Genomic DNA, 15,143 nt, shown 5'->3' with positions numbered 1-15,143 from the left:
ATAAAACCAGGCTATGTCTTAGACTTTTTAAAAAACTTGCACCTAAATAATTTATCCAACTTTTACACGAATCTTATGTGCTTTCCTCCTACTTATCGATTAAAAATACATAGTCCCCTCATTTATGCTGATATTACCAGCACATTCCAGGAACAGTCTCAAGATGCAAATTACGCTGTGACTCCAGTTACTGTCATATACCAACCAATATATTAAATATGCCAAAACCGAGTGAGTTGTTTTGGGCAAATATTTGTTAGACATTTAAGCTAGTTCTAACTTTATTCAACAAATGAACTTATTTAGTTAGCTGTGGTTTATTTGGGGGCTATTCATCATGGCAGATTTAAAAGGAAACCATAAAAGTTCAATGTTCTAATCAATAGGAACACTTTCATGATAGTGATTTTTAATACTTTCATAAAAGTGATTTTAAACGTTTTGCCCTCGATTTCCAAAGCTAAAAAGTTCTACTTCTTCCTTCTATGCCACATAATATTTTGGGCTTCAATAAGAATACTTTCTGGAGCTGGTCATAGGGCTGCTTGTAAAAAAAAACTGTGCTGTACCTATGTAAGTTTAAGTCTGACTGCAGTCCACCTTGCACCAAGGTGGGATAATCTATTTAAGCCAGAATACAAAAAAAGTACCTACATTTCCATTAAACAAAGTTTGCCACCATACAAAATAATAAAGTTGTCATTAAAACAAAGAAAAAATAAATCCCCTATAGTACTCAATAATGTCCAACTCAAACCACTTAACCAATCTTATAAGAAAGTGGACCAACATCCTGATCAGAGGAATGGTTAAGGCACTATTTCTCTAACCACATAATAACGGTTCTATTTTTTAAAAGGATGTTTGGTGGTCAAATCTAAATACACTATAACACTGTTACTTAGGGAATCAAAATGCACACTGCTATGTTAAAAACTAATCAGTCCAATAATGAATAATGTCTAACAGCATTTCACAAATTTATCTAACTAGAATACCTTTACCCTCCAAGTAATACAGTTATAATCTTGCACAAACATAATTTGGGACTTCCTGGTTTAACAGGAATCTGAACCATTCATTTTATTGGTACTGCCAGCACTGGAAATTTATAGAGCTAAACCAACTGCTTTGTTTTTTAAGGAAATTCCTTCAAGTTTATTAAACTGCTGCTGGAACTTCTATTAAACATTTTTATGTAAAAAGCCCATAAAGTTATTTTAAAGACTTTTTCCCACATATTTAAAAAATGAGACAATGTTAACTACTTAAATAAATTAATTCAGTTGACAAAGTGACAGTCAGAGGCTTCCACAGCTGCCTCTAACCTCAGGCTTCTGAAAGGATTCAGGACTATTTCCTACCAAAAATAAAACAAATATATTGCATCTGAACCTAAAAAATAAGCAGAAATGTTTGCAGAAGTAGCCACATTATGTATCAGTGCCTATGGCATGATAAAGGTTTTTAAATTTAGTGACTGACTGCCTTAACCAGTGTGACTAGGTGGATAGAGCGTCGGCCCTTGGACTGAAGGGTCCCAGGTTCGATTCCCGGTCAGGGCACATGCCCGGGTTGCGGGCTAGGTCCCTAATGTGGGACATGCAGGAGGCAGGTGATCCATGATTCTCTCACATCATGGATGTTTCTATCTCTCCCTCTCCCTTCCCCTCTGAAATCAATAAAAATATATTTTAGCCCTAACTGGTTTGGTTCAGTGGATAAGAGCGTCGGCCTGCAGACTGAGAGGTCCCAGGCTCGATTCCGCTCAAGGGCATATACCTGGATTGCAGGCATAGCCCCAGTAGGGGGTGTGCAGGAGACAGCTGACTGATGTTTCTCTCTCATCGATGTTTCTAACTCTCTATCTCTCTCCCTTCCTCTCTGTAAAAAATCAATAAAATATTTTTTTTAAAAAGAAAAAGAAAAAATATGGGAATCCCCCTACCCTACACAGAGAGTTCCAGAGTGGGCTCATGCCCCAGGGCTGGCCAACCAATCACAGCTGGCCTGGGACCTCCCAAGAACCAAGAGAGAAATACAGAGCTGTACTCAGGATCCTTAGCTGGACTGGAGTTGTGATGCTCCCTTTTCCATCATGAGGAAGAAACTTTTCAGTAGAGATCAACAGGAGAGCAGAACTGAGACAAGTTCTGAGAAAATAATTTAATTCCTGGATCAAGATTTTTATTCTGTAAATTCTGGTTATACAAACCAGTACTTTTTTAAAAATTTAAGCTATTTTGCAATAGATTTCCTTCAACTTGCAACTAAAAGAGACCTGGTTAATCAGCAGCATGGATGATCACACTGGAGGTGGGAACAGGTAAAAGCCATTTGCTCATTCCTTTAACATATATCATAAACCAAAGAGCCAACATAATGCTTTGTTTAAAAATTACCCATATAACCTCACACCTGTCAGGATGGCTGGCTATCATCAATAAATCAGCAAACAAGTATTGGGAAGGATATAGAAAAAAGAGAAACCTCATGCACTGTTGGTGGGAATGCAGACGGGTGCAACCACTATAGAAAACAGTATGGAAGTTCCTCAAAAAATTAGAAATGTCACTGCTTATGACCCAGTGATTCCACTTCTGGTAATATATCTGAAGAAACCCGAAACACTAATTCAAAAGAATATATGCACTTCTATGTTCATTGCAGCATTACTTAAAACAGCCAACATTTGGAAGCAACCCAAGTCCCCATCAGTGGATGAGTGAATAAAAAAAGCTGTGGTACATTTACACAATGGAATACTATTTAGCTGCAAAAAGGAAGGAAATATTACCTTTTGAGACAGCATGGATGGAAAGAGGGTATTATGCTAAGTGAAATAAGCCAATCAGAGAAAGACAAATACCATATGATTTCATCTATATGTAGAATCTAATCAACAAAATAAACAAACAAAATAAAAACAGACTCAGATACAGAGAACAGACTGACAGCAGTCAAAGGGAATTGAGGTTGGAAGGCTGGTTAAAAAAAGGTGAAGGAATTAAGCAGTACAAATTGGTAGTTGCAAAATAGCCACAGAAATGTAGATTACAGCATTGGGAATATAGTCAATAGTACTGTAAGGGGCCAGCTGGGTATTTTTGAAGCAGTGGTACTAACCACTTTGCTGTACAACTGAAACTAATACAGAATAATATTGGGGGGAAAAAGACGATATCCTTTTCAATAAAAATAACCAAATTGAAAAAATCAATATATTAATATAAGCATATTGTTTAGAGGGAAATATTCCTAAATATTTTAAATAAATTTAAAAATTGAAACTTAAAAAATATAAAAATTACCCATATACTCACAATCATTACTATTAGTTGATTTTCTTATATGTACTTCGTTTTTAAAGAAAGCTGTAATCAGTATTCAATTTATTTCCTATTGTGTTACAAGCGATCTCTACCTCATTGCAGCATATTTACTGTTTAATGTCATAATGGCCCATAAAGCGTTATTCCCAGGCTTTACTTAGCCAATCTCCTATTGGGGTTTAAGTCTTACAAAGTTCTACTCTTATAACACATATGGTGTTTTTTAAAACAAATTTTTTTAATCTCCGTAGGAAAGATCTTCAAAATAAGATGACTAGACCAAAAGATTAGATCATTTTCATGGCTCAATATATAATACAAAGTTGCTTTCTAAAAAGGGTGGCAGCATATTAGAGTATAATGCCACCAATTATACCAGTTTTAGCTCCTACTCCAGCATTGGATACGTGAAAAAAAGTCCTAGTGATGTGAATGAGGAATCTCATGGTCTCTCTAATCTGCATTTCTTTGATTATAGTTTGGCCACAGTTAACAGTGCTATTTCCACTTTGGTGAGTTGCCTATCATTTGTATGTATTGGTACTGTATGTATTGTACCCATTAGAGACCTAATGTCAATTCGCATGAGACTTTTATAAAGTATTTTGCTTATAGCCTGAAACCATTTTATATATAACTTGTACTTTTTGCTAATGACAAATACTGCATCACTATTTGATAGAATGGATATTTAAGCCATTAGACAGAAACTCATACACACACAGTATTTCTGTACTCTCCATTAACTGTTTTCCCTGGAGCCTAAGGAGACTGATAAACGAGACTACACTGTTTTCACTCTTACAAAGGTAAGACTGAAAACTATTAAGCAAATCATGATTGCCCCCCTCAACATGCACACACAGGAAATTACTGTGCATCTTACATGTGAATCCTTCCCAAAATTATTTCTTCAGAAAACTCTAAGAATGTTTTATTTTTTTAATATATTTTATTGAGTTTTAACAGAGAGGAAGGGGAGGGATAGAGAGTTAGAAACATCGATGAGAGAGAAATATCCTTCAGCTGCCTCCTGCACACCCCCGTACCAATGATGTGCCTGCAACTAAGGTACATGCCCTTGACCAGAATGGAACCTGGGACCCTTCAGTCAGCAAGCTGATGCTTATCCACTGAGCCAAACTGGTTAGGGCTCTAAGAATGTTTTAGAAGAAATATTGTTGACTCATGATTAGGGGTTGTGATTAAAATTGCATTCTAAAGACCTACCACTTTTGTATTATTTAAATCCCAACTTAATTTGACAACATAATAGGTTGATGTAGGGAAAGTATAACTTTAAAACATTAAACTAAGGTCTCAATGTAAATATTCCCAAGAGGAAGAAATATGTAAAACCCCACTGACATCGAATACTGCTTTCCCCTTAACCTAAGATTCTATCAATTCTAAGATCCATTTCAGTTGCATAGATGTTGAAAATATGAAGACATAAGCAACCTTAAAATAAAATGCATTACTAAAGGCTAATAGTACTAAAGTTATGCAATTGTTAACTGTCAATAAATTATTTTTCCTTGTCAAAATGAGGATGGTGACCAAGGACTTATTTGACAGAAGCAGCATATTTCAGAAAGACTGTGATGTCAATATATTCCAATTAAATAGAAATGTCAGCAATTTCTGGGCCAACAGCTGACACCTGTTTACTTAAGGCTTCCTGCATTTACTGAAGTGCTCTATCATCCCTATACTACACATTGCATTTACTATACATTATATCAGTTTCATGGCCCAAACACAAAATTTGGGTTCTAACAATGATCATATACACTGGTGATTTTATTTGAGTCCACATTTTTCACCTCAGTCAGGTAATTCCTACCCAATAGCCTTGAACTGGCCTGACTCACAAAAGTGCATATAGAATGCTCCTGGGCCCCCCAGTCTACCACTCCTTGAGTCTTGCTTCTGATTTTTTAGCCTCTAATGACCCTAACTCTGGCTTGTAAACCACTCATTTAGCTGCCTCTACCTTGGTTCTCAGTCTTGCCTTGTTATAATCATCAATCCATGTTTTAGTGACTAAGATGTGACACTTCATATAGAGAAATGCACCTCTTTTTTTTTTTTTTGTATTTCTAAAAAGCACTTTGCTTAGTGTCTCAGACTTTATTTCTGAGTTGCAATTTACCTCAATTTCATTTCACATTATGCAATGTTACTATTTTAACCATACAGTTTAATTGCTTTAATAAAATTTAAAATGGGGGTGAAAAAAAAGGTAGTATACCCAAAGCTGGTCAATATATAAATTCTATTTCTATGTGCCATGAATCTGGAATTAACATTCCTGCTCTAGCAAGCATCATTTTTCAAAACTTGGACAACTCAAATTTATACCACTCAAAGCCTGTCTTCTCAAATGAAAAACGGATATAATTCCTATACTAAAACCATTGTGAGAATCAAATGAAATGTAAGCACAATTGATATAATCCTATCTAATAAAAGAGAAACATGGTAATTAGCATACGTCTGCTACCCTTCCCATTGGCTAATCAGCGAGATATGCAAATTAACTGCCAGCCAAGATGGCGGCCGGCAGCCAGGCAGCTTGAAGCTAACATGAGGCTTGCTTGCTTCAGTGACGGAGGAAACCAACGTTCCCCACCTGCCTTGCCGGCCTCTGGCTGGCCCAAAATAAAAAAAAGAAAAGAAAAAAAGGAGCAGTTGGGAGCTTTAGTCACCCGCCAGCCTGAAAACAGCCCTCAGCCCCTCACCCAGGCTGGCCAGGCACCCCAGTGGGGACTCCCACCCTGAAGGGTGTGTGACCAGCTGCAAACAGCCATCATCCCCTCACCCAGGCTGGCCAGGCACCCCAGTGGGAACCCCCACCCTGATCCAGGACACCCTTCAGGGCAAACCAACCGGCCCCACCCGTGCACCAGGCCTCCATCCTATATAGTAAAAGGGTAATATGCCTCCCAGCACCAGGATCAGCGGAGCCGTGAGGCCTCCCGGCACCGGGATCAGTGTGACAGGGGGCAGCGCCCAAACCCCCTGATCGCCCTGCAGTTCTATGTGTGACAGGGGGCAGGGCCACAACCTCCCTATCCGCCCTGCTCTGTTCCTGACAGGGGAAGGCACCCCAATCCCCTGATCAGCCCTGCTCTGTGCCTGATAGGGGGGAGCTCCCCATCCCCCTGCGGCTCTGTGTGTGACAGGGTGCGGTGCCCGAAACGCGCCCCCCCCCCATGGGCCCTGCTCTGTGTGTGACGGGGTAGAGCCATAACCTCCCCATCAGCCCTGCCCTGAGTGTGACAGTGGTGGCGCCCCAACCCCGATCGGCCCTGCTCTGTGGGTGATAGAGGGCGGTGCCCCAACCCCCTGATCCGCCCTGCTCTGTGGGTGATAGAGGGCGGCGCCCCACACCCCCCTCCACGGGCCCTGGTCTGTGTGTGATGGGGTAGAGCCATAACCTCCCCATCAGCCCTGCCCTGAGTGTGACAGTGGTGGCGCCCCAACCCCGATCGGCCCTGCTCTGTGGGTGATAGAGGGCGGTGCCCCAACCCCCTGACCCGCCCTGCTCTGTGCGTGACAGGGTGGAGCTCCCCAACCCCCTGATGGGCCCTCCTCTGTGCGTGACAGGGGGCAGCGCCCCAACCCCCGGATTGGCCCTGCTCTGTGCGTGACAAGGGGTGGTGCCACAACCTCCCCATCGACCCTGCCTTGAGTGTGACAGGGGGCGGTGCCCCAACCCCCCAATCGGCCCTACCCTGAGCGTGACTGAGGGTGGCATCGCAACCTCCCGATCCACCCTGCTCTGTGCATGACAGGGGGCGGCGCCCCAACTCCCCAATCGGCCCTGCTCTGAGCCCAACCAGGGGCTGCACCTAGGGATTGGGCCTGCCCTCTGCCACCCAGGAGCAGGCCTAAGCCAACAGGTTGTTATCTCCCAAGGGGTCCCAGACTGCAAGAGGGCACAGGCCGGGCTGAGGGACCCCCACTCCCCCCCCCACCCGAGTGTACAAATTTTTGTGCACCGGGCCTCTAGTTGTATATAATAAAAGACAGATATGCAAATGGACCGAACAGCAGAACTACAGAGCAACCGGTCACTATGATGTGCGCTGACAACCAGGGGGTGCACATGGAACATGGCAGGCATCCGCAGCAGGTGGCAGAGGGTAGAACATGGTGAGCACTGGCCATGGCAGGATGGTGGAGCACGTGAGCAGGGGTGCCAGACCAAGGCGGGGTGCCCACTGCTGTCATCAAGGTGAGCTTCTGGTGGTTACTGAAAATTCTTTGCTCCCATGCACTGTGGTCCCATTGCCGGCGCCAGAGTCGCCACTCGCACCCACTGCCAGTGCCCAGCGCCAACCCCAATAGCTCAGCGCCATCAGCAGGTGCGAGCGGCAGCTGCTGGCCCCGATCCCCCCTAAGGGCTTCTCCACCTCCTCCTGCTCCTCAGGGGCAATCAGGACTGGCAGGCACCTCTCACACCCTCTGCCGGCACCAGAGCCGGCTGCTCGTACCCACAGCCGGTGCCGGAGCCAGAGCCACTGCTCACACCCGCTGCTGGCACCTGGTGCCAGTCCCAATCACTCAGCGCCATCAGCGGGTACAAGCAGGGCCCAGTGTGAGTGGGGCCGGCGCCATCAGCACATGGGAGCGGCCATGGTGGGAGTGGGACTGCTGGCAGACAAGGGACCAAGAGCCACAGTGGGAGGATGGGCTGAGACCCGGCCCTGTGCCCATCGCAGCCTCACGGCCCACAGTTCCTTTCAAGGTGCACGAATTCGTGCACTGGGCCCCTAGAGTGTGTGTGTGTGTGTGTGTGTGTGTGTGTGTGTGTGTGTGTGTTTGTATATCACAATAAATGACAAAACAAAGCTTTCACAAATTAACTCAAAAGTAAAATGAGTATGTTTGGCATTGCATTGAAAATGTATAAAGTTTCTACTCTAACCATTCCTGAGCATCATCTTAAGTAAATATGTGCTTTGGCTGCCCACTAAAAGGAAAGGAATAACAGAGTCACACAATTAGCAAGAATTTCTCTCAGTGGGTTTTTTTAAATAAGCAAATAATATTTTCCCTGATTGTCATATAGATTACTTATATCCTCTCCTTCCTTTTTCCCATGTAATGTATCCTAGAGATTACCACTTAGCAGTAAAGAGAGATCTTACTTTTGTTTTTTATAGTTCCATAGGTCTCTCCTGTGTGGATGTACTAGTTACTTTACCAGACCCTTTTGTACATGAGTTATTTCTAATATTTTTCTTTTAAAAATAATGCACCAAAACTTTGTGAATCCCTAGCTGGTTTGGCTCAGTGAATAGAGCGTTGGCCTGTGGTCTAAAGGGTCCTGGGTTCGATTCTGGTCAAGGCACATGCCCGGATTGTGGGCTTGATTCCCAGTTGGGGGCGTGAAGGAGGCAGCCGATCAATGATTCTCTCTCACCATTGACGTTTCTCTCTCTCTCTCTCCCTCTTCCTTCCTCTCTGAAATCAATAAAAATATATTTTTTTAAAAAAACACTTTGTGAATATGTGGTTTCATATTTATGGGGTATGTCTTCAGGATAAATTCCTTGAAATAGGATTTCTTAATGAATCCATCTACATTGCTGTGAGATTATGCCAATGTCCCCTTCATAGAGAGGAACTATTTTGCATTTCCCTGCAATATATGAAGGCAACTGTTTCTTCACAGCCTTACCAAAGAATGCAATGCCAAGTTTATGGGTCTTCTCCCAATAGGAGAGAAACTATAGTATAGTTTTATTTGCATTTCTTTTGTGTGAAGACATTCAAATGTAATCTGCATTTCTTTTTCTGTGACTGGTCCATTGATACTACTTTCAGATTCACTTAATTTCTTTAAATAAGCCTTTATTGTTTTTTTGTTCAAACCACTGTTGGCTCTTACCTGGGCTCCCTGCTTCCCCCCTATTCTCAAACAGTAGCTTCTTTCTCACTCTCCTCTCTTTTTCTAGAACATCATTTCCCTGCATATAATCCTCCAATTATTTCCCATTACAACTAGACTAAAATTCATATATTTTGTCAAGGTTCACTAGGCATACAAAGTCTTAATCCACTATATTCCTGCTGGCATCCCTTTCTCTCTGCTGCAGCCATCGCCATGTCCTCCTGTCCTTTTGCCTGCACTCAGGCGTATTGCCATCTGAGGAACTCAGCATGGAAGCCTCTCCTCCATCCTCACATGGCTCCCTCTCGATGTCACTTAAGGAGAGCAGCTGTCTTTAACCACCCTGACTTTCTTACCTGTTCATGCGTTGCCTGCCCTGAGGCTCCTCTGGAATGTAGGGACCTAAGTTACAGGTAGGGGCTTGTCTTGTATAACATTGTTTGTCTTATATCTGGAATGGTGCCCAATAGACATCTTACCACTTCAGTGCATCTAAAACCAATAAAATTTCTCCCAATTTTCCTATATCTTTTATGGTTTCATCAAATGCTATCTTTTGGTTTATCATCTAAAATAAACATTACTTTCAGATCTTATAGTAGTAGTTATTCAGAATTAAAGACATAAGAACCACAAAAACCTAAAAGAGGTTTGATGTCCAGTGACAATCAATGGTTACTTTAATTTGGGATAAGAATATTTAATGTTAAAATGCCTTAACTGCCGAAACCGGTTTGGCTCAGTGGATAGAGCATCGGCCTGCGGACTGAAAGGTCCCAGGTTCGATTCCGGTCAAGGGCATGTACCTGGGTTGCGGGCACATCCCCAGTAGGAGATGTGCAGGAGGCAGCTGATCGATGTTTTTCTCTCATCGATGTTTCTAACTCTCTATCTCTCTCCCTTTCTCTCTGTAAAAAATCAATAAAATATATATAAAAAAAAAATGCCTTAACTACAAAATGACATCCTAATCCTATATAATAAAAGGGTAATACAGTGGGGCCTTGACTTACAAGTTTAATTCGTTCCATGACGGAGCTCGTAACTCAAATTACTCGTATGTCAAACCAAAAGTGAACGTGATGCTGGGCTGATGTTGTGGCGTTCACTGTTACGTTCGTTCACTGCGCCAACTAGCAGTGGGGTATCTGAAGCTGGCTCGTAACCCAAATTTTAGCTTGCAACTCAAAGCAAAAAAATCGGCCAAGAGAAGGCTCGTATCTTGAAAAACTCGTTAGTAGGGACACTCGTAAGTCAAGGCCCCACTGTATGCAAATTGTCCCCTTGACTGGGAGTTCCACAGGAGTTCCACCAGGGGGCAGGGCCAGCCTGCCAACTGTGCACCCACGCCCACCCACCCCCTCCCCCGCAACCCCCCACAGGGTGGGCAAGCCTGACCTCACCAGTGCAGGAATTCATGCACTGGGCTTCTAGTTAAGTTATAAGAAAGAATACTAGCTGAATTCTACAGGGAGGTACAATGCATCCACTTTTATCTGTGTCCCCAGAATAAAGCATTATTATGGGATTGTGTATGGTTTCACTTTAAAAGATGTCCAACCATAAAGGATGGGTAAATGAATGATGGTCCAACCATTTGAGGGTACACTGAATAGTTATTAGAGAGCATGCAGTTGGATGGAAATGCATCCTGGAGCGCTCTCCAGGTGTCAAACACAATTCCCGGAGCTATAGGTCATTACTTCTCTTTATAACAAAATGTTACAAAGCAGCGCATAAAGAGTGACCTCCTTTTCATAGAACAAACAAAATGTGTTTATGTGCATACATAAAGTTCAACACCAAAATATTAATATAAGTTCTTGATATTCTGAGTATAAGTGAGTGACTTTTCTGGATTTTCTAAATCTTTTACATCAAATACTTATTAGTATTGCCATACAAAAAAAGCAAAAAAGAGGGTTTAAAATAGCTACTGGAAAGAGGAAAGATCTGTTGCTCAGAGGTTTTTCCACATAATATTGCTAATTCCTTCCTACTCACTTCTTAGGGGTAGGGGGAACAAGGGGTCATCTGAGAAAGCACCTTTAGCCAGGAAATGAGCAAAGCTCAGAAGGTCAGAGCATAAAAGGCTGTATAAAAGGTGATGAGTAATACATTGGATAACAGAATCTTAAGTGTTTTTGTGTGTGCGTGTTACTGATACTACCATCAGTTATATTATATATACTAGTACTGTTAGAAAAAGGCAAGGTAGTAGAAAATTATTGTTAAGTCTATCTGAAATCTATACTAGGTTCTTGGAATGTCTCCTTGAAATAACTTGAAGAAATCATGTTCTTGTATTTCAGAGCATCATTCATGTATGATTTTGTATAAGTAACCAAATAATTCTCCTTTGTAGAAAAGCTTAAATAAGTAGGTATTTCTTGGTTTCCAGGGAAATTGATATAAAACTGTCTGAAATAAAGACATCAAAAGAAAACTTTCAATGTGCTTGTCTTTATATTTGGTGTTCTGACTTGTTTCTATGCAAACTTAATAGCAAATGCTGAAATTTGAGGTTTCTTGTATCATTTTATTGAATTTCCCCCCAAAATTAAAAACAAATTGAAATAAAATTTTAACTATCATGTTAAACATAAAAAGGTAAATTCTGTACTCATGAACTCTATTTTTTCAACTCTTCTGATTTAACACTCCTGATCATAGTCCTATGCTTAACCCTTACCTTTTACCTTTCCTGCTCTCTTACCAGTTTCTCTGCAAGTCCCTCTATATGAGGCATTCTTGGCTTCAATTTGAAGTCACCAGAACAAACTCTTTAAAATATATCAACTCGTTTACCTGGTAAATTCATGCTATTTCCTGACTTCTACTCTTTTATTCTTATTCATCATAAGGAATTTAGAAATATAGAATGGAGCCCTAGCCGGGTAGCTCAGTTGGTTAGAGCGTCATCCCAATACACCACGGTTTTGGGTTCGATCTCCATTAGGGCACATACAAGAATCAACCAATGAATGCATAAGTAAGTGGAACAAAAAATCAATATCTTTGTCTCTCTGTCTCTTCCTTTCTCTCTAACATCAATACATTTTTAAAAAGAAATATAGAATGGAGAGGTAAATGTTGCTTGAATTTGGAAAATAATGTTGATGGAAGAGGGCATAAATGGTGATGAAAAAAAACAAAACAGTAATTTTGATGGAAAAATCAAGACTGGAGTAAGTTAAGATAGGCCCACTCTATGAAAAAATTATAAAATATAAGCTGCATTCTAAAGAGGTTTTTAAGCACCAGAACTGAACTTGGTGTATCTATCACTTCCATGTCAGCTTTTCTGTCCAGAAGCTGTAGCTGTGTTACACAGTCATTTCAGATCTCTTTTTTGAAATATATTTTTGATTTCAGAGAAGGGAGAGGGACAGAGAGCCTCCTGCATCAAGCCCGCAACCTGGGCTTGTGCCCTGACAGGGAGTCAAACAGTGACCTCTTGGTTCATAGGCTGATGCTCAACCACTGAACCACCACGGCCCGGCCCATTTCAGACCTCTTTAAGTCTTGCTTTCTTCATTCGTAATATAGGGAGAACATATGCATGGGTCTTATTTGCAGTTAGCAGGGGCAAATGAGATATACACGAAAATGTGTTGTAAACCTTAAGAGAATACATAAAGGTCCTATTTTGGTCTCTCACTAACACTACCCATCTACTAACTGGTTCGTAAAATCACTCACAGGCTTACCTTACAGCACCTAAGAGCAAAGTTTTCACAAGTACTTACTTGCTTTGTGTTTAAAGGTACAATTAATTCACATAATTTGTTCCTTTTTTCCCTCACAATATTTGAATATTCTTAAAAGGAAGTACTTCCCAGTTACAAAGCCAAATCCAATGTCCACAGGCTTATTATTCTAACTTTTAAATAAATTGGATGCTCAACTAAAGTTTGAATAGAGTAAGAACTATAAAACATTTTCTCTATGAAATCAAATAACCTCTGGCATTTACATGAAACAAATGGGCCTTTAACATCTCATAACTCATTGTTTTCTACTTCAAAGAACAGTCTTTATGAGCCATGTTGCTACCCAGAATTATTTTAAAACAGACATTTCCTCTCTTCTCCCTCCGCCCTACCCAGCTGTTAGGTCTTGACAACTTTTACTCTGCGTTCTCCAAGGTGAACGGGGTCCTACGGGCAGGAGGGGAGAGGGAGGAGAGCGAGCCTCGGAGACCAGCACTGCTGTGCAGGACCTGGCATCTTAACTCCCAGACCTTCCTATTGCACATTAACGTCTACATTTATGTTTGTTAGCTTTTTCTCTTTTGAAACGTTGACCCACAGTCTCATGAACCACCCCATCTCTCCCTTAGAGCAGAAATGTGAGAGTGAAGTCTGTTAAGTCAGTGGAGTAAGACAAGGCATATTTGCATCCAAGTGGGAATTTTAGAGTAATCAGCCTTTAACATTGGGGGAGGGGGGGGCATATTCTGTTAACATTCCACATCCTTCAGGTCTTTTAAGTTCCCTCTCCCACATTTTCTTACCTTCTGTATTCAAACGACAGTTGGAAGAAATAAAGCAACTGAAAACTGCGTCCTTAAAGCACACAGACCCTCCTGAACTTGGATAACCCACCCTAGAATGTCTGCGTCTGACCTGCCCCGAGCATCAACCACCTCCAGGGGCGGGAGGCCAGGCTGCCAGCCGGCCCCGACCCGGCCCCTTCACCTGGGCACCGTCTGGGCAGGTGAAGACGGGGGAGATCGGATGGATGCTCCGAAGTGGCGGTGGGAGAACCTATACCCGAAAGTCCCTACAAAGTCCCACCAGACATTCAATAAAGCCACGACCAGGACGGACGGAGGGCGGAAGGGTCTCGGGCTGGGCGGGCGGAGAAGGGACCTGAGGGAAGAACTGGGTGCCGGGGGTGAAGAGGGACACTGGCCCGCAGGACGGGAAAGACTAAGGGGCGGGGACGCCAGGCGGAGCCAGCCTTCCGCCCGGTGCCAGCCCGGGGAGAGCCGGCTCCGGGCAGGAAGGGGCCCGAGGCGGTGGCTCCCTCCCGGGGGACCCTGGGCGCGACGGAGGCCAGAGGTGCCCCGAGAGCCCCCGCCGCCCACCGCCTCCTTACCGTCCGGCATCTCCCGGTCGCTGATGTGCTGCAGATGGTGGCCCTCGCCGGTGCCGAAATCCAACTCTGCGGGCTCCGGGGCAGCCGGCGAAAGCGCGACCGCCACCGCGTCCCCGGCCGCCGCCTCGTAGACCTCAGACGGCTCGTCCGGCTCGGCCGGCCCCGAGCGCCGGCCCATGCTGGGGCTGGCATCCGGCTTCCCGCAACAGGTCAGAGTGTTCCCCATGGGGTGTCCACTCTTCTCGCCGCCGCCGCCGTCGCCGCCTCCGTTCGACCCCCGGCTCCGCCGCGCTCCGCGGGCCCCCCTCCCCCAACAATGGCGCGGCCGGCACCGGCAGCCCCGGGCTGCGCCGCGCAGGCAGGCTCGGCCTCGCCCGCTGTCCGCTCGGCCGCCGGGCCGCCGGGCCCCGGGCAGGGCTCCGGGCCCGGCCGCACCCCCCGCCGCCGCGCCGCTACCGCCTCCCCCGAGTTGCCTAGTCTGTGAGGGCTGCGCCCAGCCCGACTTATTTAAAAGGGGTGGGGACCAGACCGGCGTCGAAAACTACAACCACTGCGAGAAGAGAGCGCAGCCCAAGCTCCTCCTCCGTCCGCAACCGCCTCTCAACTGAAAGCCGTTGTCCGAGCGGGCACCAGCCAACCGGAACGCGCTCTGGGATCACGTGGTGACGAGGGGCCAATCGCGCCCAGCATTCTCGCCACGCGGCCCGCCTCTCAGAGAAGGCGTGACTCACCAGGCTCGGCCCCGCCCCCGCCCCAGCGGACCCGCCCCCAGAGGCTCCGCCCCCAGCCGGCGCGCGGCGGAC

General features: G+C 44.2%; 1 protein-coding gene across 3 annotated transcripts in view; it reads right to left on the bottom strand.

Moving 5' to 3' along the window:
- Nucleotides 1-14,838, bottom strand: part of CCNYL1 (cyclin Y like 1) — a 39,906-nt gene extending 25,068 nt beyond the window's left edge. Inside the window, exon 1 of one of the 3 annotated variants that reach the window (XM_036319533.1) lies at nucleotides 14,341-14,838. In XM_036319533.1, the coding sequence (XP_036175426.1) occupies nucleotides 14,341-14,566 (226 nt within the window). In that variant the 5' untranslated portion in view covers nucleotides 14,567-14,838. The remainder of the gene's footprint in view (nucleotides 1-14,340) is intronic. The other 2 variants (XM_036319534.1, XM_036319532.1) reach the window with 2 other exon arrangements.
- Between the last annotated feature and the right edge of the window lie 305 nt (nucleotides 14,839-15,143).

The sequence above is a fragment of the Myotis myotis genome, unplaced genomic scaffold (genome assembly GCF_014108235.1).
Source record: "Myotis myotis isolate mMyoMyo1 unplaced genomic scaffold, mMyoMyo1.p scaffold_m19_p_8, whole genome shotgun sequence".
NCBI classification, from domain to species: Eukaryota; Metazoa; Chordata; class Mammalia; order Chiroptera; family Vespertilionidae; genus Myotis; species Myotis myotis.
Note: the sequence above shows the minus strand (reverse complement) of the source record. Positions and strands in the feature narration are given on the sequence as shown.